Source organism: Ostrea edulis, chromosome 6 (genome assembly GCF_947568905.1).
Source record: "Ostrea edulis chromosome 6, xbOstEdul1.1, whole genome shotgun sequence".
Lineage (NCBI taxonomy): Eukaryota > Metazoa > Mollusca > Bivalvia > Ostreida > Ostreidae > Ostrea > Ostrea edulis.
Window position 1 is genome coordinate 79,480,639 of NC_079169.1, and position 8,640 is coordinate 79,489,278.

An 8,640-nucleotide genomic window follows, 5' to 3' on the forward strand; every position below is an offset into this window, starting at 1 on the left:
AATTAGATAATAACACTCCTTATCACATTTACATAATACACTCTTTATCACAATTACATAATACACTCCTTATCACATTTACATAATAACACTCCTTATCACATTTATATAATACACTCCTAATCACAATTAAATAATACACTCCTAATCACATTTACATAATACACTCCTTATCACAATTACATAATACACTCTTTATCACATTTACATAATACACTCCTTATCACATTTACATAATACACTCTTTATCACATTTACATAATACACTCCTTATCACATTTACATAATACACTCCTTATCACATTTACATAATAACACTCCTTATCACATTTATATAATACACTCCTAATCACAATTAAATAATACACTCCTAATCACATTTACATAATACACTCCTTATCACAATTACATAATACACTCCTTATCACATTTACATAATACACTCTTTATCACAATTACATAATACACTCCTTATCACATTTACATAATACACTCCTAATCACAATTACATAATACACTTCTTATCACAATTATATAATATCACTCCTTATCACAATTACATAATACACTTCTTATCACAATTATATAATACACTTCTTATCACATTTACATAATACACTCTTTATCACATTTACATAATAACACTCCTTATCACATTTACATAATACACTCCTTATCACAATTACATAATACACTCCTTATCACATTTATATAATACACTCCTAATCACATTTACATAATACACTCTTTATCACAATTACATAATACACTCCTTATCACATTTATATAATACACTCCTAATCACATTTACATAATACACTCCTTATCACAATTACATAATACACTCCTTATCACAATTACATAATACACTCCTAATCACAATTAAATAATACACTCCTAATCACATTTACATAATACACTCCTAATCACAATTACATAATACACTCCTTATCACATTTACATAATACACTCTTTATCACAATTACATAATACACTCCTTATCACATTTACATAACACACTCCTAATCACAATTACATAATACACTTCTTATCACAATTATATAATAGCACTCCTTATCACAATTACATAATACACTCCTAATCACATTTACATAATACACTCCTTATCACAATTACATAATACACTCCTTATCACAATTAGATAATAACACTCCTTATCACATTTACATAATACACTCCTTATCACATTTACATAATACACTCCTTATCACATTTACATAATAACACTCCTTATCACAATTAGATAATAACACTCCTTATCACATTTACATAATAACACTCCTTATCACATTTACATAATAACACTCCTTATCACAATTACATAATACACTCTTTATCACATTTACATAATACACTCTTTACCACAATTACATAATACACTCTTTATCACAATTACATAATACACTCTTTATCACAATTAGATAATACACTCCTTATCACATTTATATAATACACTCCTAATCACATTTACATAATACACTCCTTATCACAATTAGATAATAACACTCCTTATCACATTTATATAATACACTCCTAATCACAATTACATAATACATTCCTAATCACAATTACATAATACACTTCTTATCACAATTATATAATAGCACTCCTTATCACAATTACATAATACACTCCTAATCACATTTACATAATACACTCCTTATCACATTTACATAATACACTCCTTATCACATTTACATAATACACTCCTTATCACAATTACATAATACACTCCTTATCACATTTATATAATACACTCCTAATCACATTTACATAATACACTCCTTCTCACATTTATATAATACACTCCTTATCACAATTAGATAATAACACTCCTTATCACATTTATATAATACACTCCTAATCACAATTACATAATACATTCCTAATCACAATTACATAATACACTCCTTATCACATTTACATAATAACACTCCTTATCACAATTACATAATACACTCCTTATCACAATTAGATAATAACACTCCTTATCACATTTACCCTACACTTGGATATTTAAGATCAAAGCCTAAGCAATAATCAAGATATGGGAATTTACTGAATCTGTTTAGTAGTGGTGTTCAAATCATCGATTATAGGCCCTAATCGAAAATCAGTCATTGTTGGCAAATTCTAAGCACTCGATTATGAAACTTTTATTCTAATTAATAAGATTTTAGATTTTGTTTTCTCAACGACTGTAGTTTTTGAAGAATATTCCTGCCGTGACCTGTCTATTTACCTAAAACTTTTGTTTATTGTAATGGCGGTACACATGACAGCGAAAGTATCCATACCCGGGGAATAAAGCATGTTCGCATGGTCAGATAGACATACTTTGATTCAGACATATTTATATAAACAAAGGATCATCCATCAAAGAGAATCTTGATACGACCAAAGCCATGTGTGAATTACGTAGATAAAACCGCTTTCAAAGGCCACTGTTATTCTGCACGTGCGTATCGTGTTTTCAGTTGGTGACAATAAATCTGATTTGTTTTTGTTATTTTCAATACAGTATTCTTCTTTCCTTATTTTTCTTTGCTGAATTTTAATTATGCTGGATTACTGTAAGTTAATGACATGTAATTTTGATGTACAGGGTTATAACTGAAGCTAATAATATCCGTTTTTGGCACGTAAACCCTTCTAAAAATCGTATTGACTTTTATAGATGTATAATTAAAGAATATTAAGATAGTAAAAGAATAACAAATACATACAGAAAATATTGATTTACACTCTCTCAGCAATAGAAACAGCAAATATAAACGTAGAAAATATTTATTTACACTTTTTCAGTAGTTAAATGACTATAATATAGAATTTCTAGATGTTCGATTTTAATCGAAAATTAGTTATTTACAGTAAACCAATAATTGATTAAGAAATTCTCACCAATTATCATCACTACTGGTTTAGATATTTTAATTTTAAAGTTGTATGGGCATTTAGCTCAGCATTTGCATAAATATAAAACACTGGGTTAATGCGGTTATTAACGTCCACCATTGTAAAAATAAAATATATTTACAGATTGTTATCGGACGCGAAGAATTAAAACAAATTATCTTAAAATATTATCATTAAATGAATAATTATGAAATAAGCACACACACACATATATATAGTCGTTATATTATCTACTATCGATTGAAACACCTTTTACTTAGAAGATTTCAATAATTACAGACACAAATATCGCTCAATACGGATTGTTGGTTTTTTTAAATAAAGAACATTAGGCTCAATATTTGCATAATTATAAATCACTGGCTAAATGTAATTTGTAATGTCCACCATCGTAAAAATAAAATAAATTTTCCGATTGTTATCAGATATTTTATCGGACACGAATAATGCATGAATACAAAAGTTTTGAATTCATCGTGCGGAATTTGACTTTAATTTTAGAAATTTGCACACTCATACTATCATTTTTTTTTAATGCACACAATACATAGGACTAAGGTTTTTTCAGACATTTTTTTTTTCAAAGTGGGGGGTGCGCATTATACAGAAGTGCACACAATACACAATATTTTACGGTAACCCTTTTTCCTGGGGTCATGATTTGAACAAACTTCAATCTACACTACCTGATGATGCTTGCATGCATATGAATATGATAATCAGGCCCTGCAAGTCTTGAGAAGATTTCTAAAGATATTTGCTATATATCCTAAAGTCAAACTTTTTATCTACTATTGTTGGCCCTACCACAGGCAATTATATCGGGATCAAATTTACTATTAAAGAGTACACAGGCAATTATATCATTTATGTTCGAATTTACTATTAAATAATACTCTTTACTAGTAAATTTGAAGCCAAGCGATATAATAATGCCTGTGGGCCCAGCCTACCAAACCCCTTGAGCCTATGATTTGAACAATTTTGAATTCCCCCCTTAGTAAGAAAATTTTTATGTAAGTTTTGTCTTTTCTGGTCCAGCTGTTCTTGAGACAAATATTTTTGAAACAAGAGGACCATGGGCCTAGAATCGCTCTTCTGATACATTGTAGAACAGGCAAAAATTCTCACTAACCAAGATTCATCAATTAACAAAGTTTTAAAGATTTATCAACACTCCAAGGACTCAAGATGCATCAACTGACAAAGTTTGATAATTGAAGTCAAATAGTATCTGAAATATTCAGCTATAAACATCAAATTTCAAAAGTAGGTCACAGTGACCTACTTTTTGGTCGACACACTCTGAAGACTCAAGACCCATCAACTGACAAAGTTTGATGATTGTAAGTCAAATAGTATCTGAAATATTAAAATATAGCCGTCAAATTCCAAAAGTAGGTCACGGTGACCTACTTTTTGACCAACAAACTATGAAGACTCAAGATGCATCAACTGACAATTTTGGATGATCCTGGCTTTCATAGTGTCCAAAATATGCATCTAAAATTGAAAATGTGAAATTTGAATGTCTGCAAAATTCAAAAAGTAGGTCACTGTCACCTACTTTTTTGATAAATATGTTTCAAGGCCTCTAGATTTACAAGATTTGATGATTCTAAACCTCTTGTTATCTGAAATAACAACCTAAAATGTATTCAAAAATGATTAGCCATAAAATTCATAAAGTAGGTCATGGTGACATACTTTTCACATGACGCACTTCAAGGTCCCATGATCCATCAACTGACAACTTTTGATGATCATAGGCTCAAAAGTGTCCAAGATATGCATCAAAATCCATTTAATAATAATTACCTGCGAAATTCAAAAAGTAGGTCACCATGACCTACTTTCGAGACAACATGATATTAGGTCCTAAGATGCATCAACTGACAAAATTTGATGATCCTAGTCCTTATACTAAGCAAAATATCAAAGTTTTAACAAAACAAAATTTAAGGTCAACTTTGAAGTGACCTTGAGACCACACCCTTTGCCCAAGGATGATGCCTTGAATATTTTTTTTATCTACAACCTATCCTCATCCTTATGCATAAGTTTGGTGATAATTTGCCTAGTGGTTCTTGAGAAAAATATTCTTTGGCAACCACAACTTTTGTTTGCATTTTCCTAATTATCTCCCCTTGTTAAAGGGTCACAACCCTAGTTTTAGTATGAATAAAAGCCCTTGGGCCAAGGATACCCTGTGACAAATTTGACAAAAATTGGCCAAGGGTTCTTGAGATATAGCCCTTTTTCCAAAAAGTTGACGCACACCGCTCGCCACACATATGGCCATATGATTAGCTCTTTGAGCCTTCAGCTCAGAAGAGCTAAAAATGCCACATTTTCACTATTTCTTAATAATCTCCCATTTGAAAGGAGAGTGACCCTTCGTTTGAAGAATTCTAAATCCCCTTTACATAAAGGATATAAGCCAAAAAATGTCCATTCTGTGAGAGAAAGAACTGATCAAGGCCCATAGGGCCAAGATCAGTTCTTTCTCTCACAGAATGGACAGTTTGAGGCTTATATCCTACTTAAAACATTACATTTTTTGTTCTAAGAATGGACAGACTCAGGTAAACCCATTGACAATGATGATTATGAATAAAGCTATTTTGAATAGTCTGACAATATTACCAGTCTTGCATAGAATTCTGTTTCTTTTGTTCACTTATTGGACAGTGTCAGGTGAGTAGTCTTCTACTGCAGGTTTTATATTCACTCTTTCTATAGTACTGAGCCATATCAACATGTCTTTCTCTGATGGGGAGAGCATTTTCATTGCACAATCAAAATTCAAGGATTTTAGTGAAAGTACTGCAAATATGTGTTATATTCTGGATATGGAGGGTGAGAGAGTTATGGAGCCAAATTTTGATCTGAAAAGCATTGTGTTTTCAAATACTTGGATGAGGAAATAATTAACGCCAGCCAAAAGAACCCAATACGCCTATCTCGTGAAATAAAATTATTCATGAACGCGAAAATAATAATTCAGAATTAGGATATGTTAATAAAGAAAACATAAAAAAGCGTTGTGAAGAATTTCAGAATGTGCCTCTGAATCCAGCGAAATTCAAATACAGTATGGAAATATGTCTTTCAAATTTAAGTTTTGATGCAATATAGTAATGGCCAATGGAATTAAAAAATTGTGAATCTTACGAGTTGAAGCAGAGAATTCTACTAAAGGGAAATATCGTTTTTAAGTGTTTCAGTGATTTTTCCGATTATATGTTTTGATTTTTACTTGTAGGGAATTTAAAATTAAATTTGTATCTCTTTGACAAATGTATTGTCTTTCTCTTATTTTCAGCCTACCTGTAGACGTCTAATAAGTTATTGGGTTTACCTGGCTCTGTCCAATAAGTTGACAATTATTGTCCATTATTTTTAAAAACGGACAGTATCTGTCCATTCTTAAAAATAATGGACAGTAATTGTCAACTTATTGGACACCTACAGGTAACCTTTTCACTACATTTGGACTTTCTTTAATATAAAAGCCTAAAAAGACAAAGGATTGCGTAACAGAAATGTTTTAAAGTGTTTGAGGGTTGCTATAAAATTAGACAGACTTGCAGGGCTGACTGCTTGTAAAAATTGTCAGCCTTAGACTTAGATACTGCCATTTAAAAAAAAATTATTATCAATAACCATCTTCTAATTAGAGTGAATATGTCACTATGGGACTCAATTCTCATAACTTAATCCTGATCATATATTTATAATTCTACACTATCAGACTCAATTCTCATAACTTAATCCTGATCATATATTTATAATTCTACACTATCAGACTCAATTCTCATAACTTAATCCTGATCATATAATTATAATTTTATAAAGCCCTTGGCTTGGTACAACTTAGTTACTGACACAATTATAAAAGTAGATTTGATACGTCTAAATGTTGTTTAGTGAAAATTTTAACACATTTGGTCGGGCGTCTCTACAAAGAAATTAGTTTGCCTGTGGCAAAATTTATACATCTTGGGAGGTCAGATGCACAGTTATTTCAAACACTGCCCTTTATCAAAGGATGCTTTATGGCAATTTGGATGAAATTGGTCCTATGGTTCTGGAGAAGAGTAACTGTTGAAAATGTTTAACATTAATGGATGGATACTGGACAAAATGTGATAGAAATGCTCATGTGAGCTAAAAACTTACCTAAATCTGCCACTTGAGCTCGGAGGTCTCTCAGAAGAAGTTTAGGATCTGGGCGGTCATCTACAGGTTTCCAGCAAGAGGACATCAAATTCCTCAATTTTTGCTTCCATTCTATGTTTTCATTCAAACTAGGGGGAGGATCAAGCTTTTTGTTGAAAATTGCTTGTAAAACCTAAAATTCAATTTATTCAAAATTCTAACATATATACCATGATATTGTTACACTGTTACTGAGAGAACACCTGATATACAATTATATTTCTGGAGGCTATGATGTATGATAGTAAATATTTCAATTTGCAAATGCTTTCCATTACTGTAAACCAACTTTTGTTTGCAACAACTTTATTTCATGATTGAACTGATGTACAGCAACTAATTTTTTGCAACCAAGATAATTCTAAACAAATATAGTCTTTTGCCCAGTTCCGGATCATTGCCAGTTCCGAATCACTTTGTAATTATCATTTAAAAATACTTATTTAAAGAAATAATTTTTTACCTAGGAAGGTAAATCACATTGAAAATGATTACTGAGGGATATGAAACTGTTGTAATTTTTATTCAACCCAGGTTTATTACTTGTCACATTTCTTTTAATACATAAGGACTTCGACATCTTTGTCACTTACACACTTGAGGAAAAATCGTGCTGGAGGGAAAGTTGTCTGTAGCTAAAGAATAACCAAGTTTTTTGCACAAAAAATAAATGCATTTAATTGATGTATCTTTCAGTAAAAGTATCAAAAAATATTTCTTCAGTGAGTGTATCATTGTAGTTGAGATGCCTTACCAAAGAGACACCATCTGCTTATGGATCAGTCATGTCAACTACTGTCATACACGTCTGTTGAACTTTGCTGTAAACTTTGAGCAATACAGTCTACTCCGGATATAATGAAATCCAGGGGATCGACCTGAATTGTTCATTATATCCAAAGTTCAATATAACCCATGCTGAACTACACAAATATTGCTACTGGGGATTTATTTTAACTTCAATATAACAGATATTTCAATATAACCGACTTCAATATAAGTGGAGTGGACTGTATTTCAGTTCATATTAAAGGCACACTTGGATTTATAAATGTAGTGTCAGATATAATAAGCACACATATTTTTTTATAAACACAAGAAACCATTTTTTTCTGATTACCAAAATGGATAAATTAAATGCTGCCCCCCTCTGTAAATACATTTTAAAATTGTAAAATTGGGACAGTAATTACACTATGTATTGCATCTAAATTTACTTAATTCTTGAAATTAATATTTAAAAAGTATACGGTAGTTTATTCATTTCTAGCATAAAATCTTTTTTATGTATTCCTTATTTTTTCTTCCCACTCTAGACAACTCCACAAGAAAATGGCGAAGGATTGTTATTCCGGATAGATATAACATTATATCATAAACAGACTCAAAGAGAGATAGTTATTTAATGTTAATAAAGAAAATTTGGAATGCCGCAATTTTGGCTATGCCTAAATGTGAAGCTTTGAATATCGTTCAATATAA

The 8,640-nt window shown here is 30.8% G+C and overlaps 1 protein-coding gene across 2 annotated transcripts in view; it reads right to left on the reverse strand.

The window, feature by feature from the left end:
• Positions 1–8,640, reverse strand: part of LOC125647846 (tyrosine-protein kinase JAK2-like) — a 167,343-nt gene that overhangs the window by 111,665 nt on the left and 47,038 nt on the right. For both annotated transcript variants that reach the window (XR_008796068.1, XM_056140923.1), the window contains exon 12: positions 7,120–7,291. Coding sequence is in view for 1 of the 2 variants with exons in the window: in XM_056140923.1 (XP_055996898.1) it covers positions 7,120–7,291 (172 nt within the window). In the remaining variant the exon portion in view is untranslated. The remainder of the gene's footprint in view (positions 1–7,119; positions 7,292–8,640) is intronic.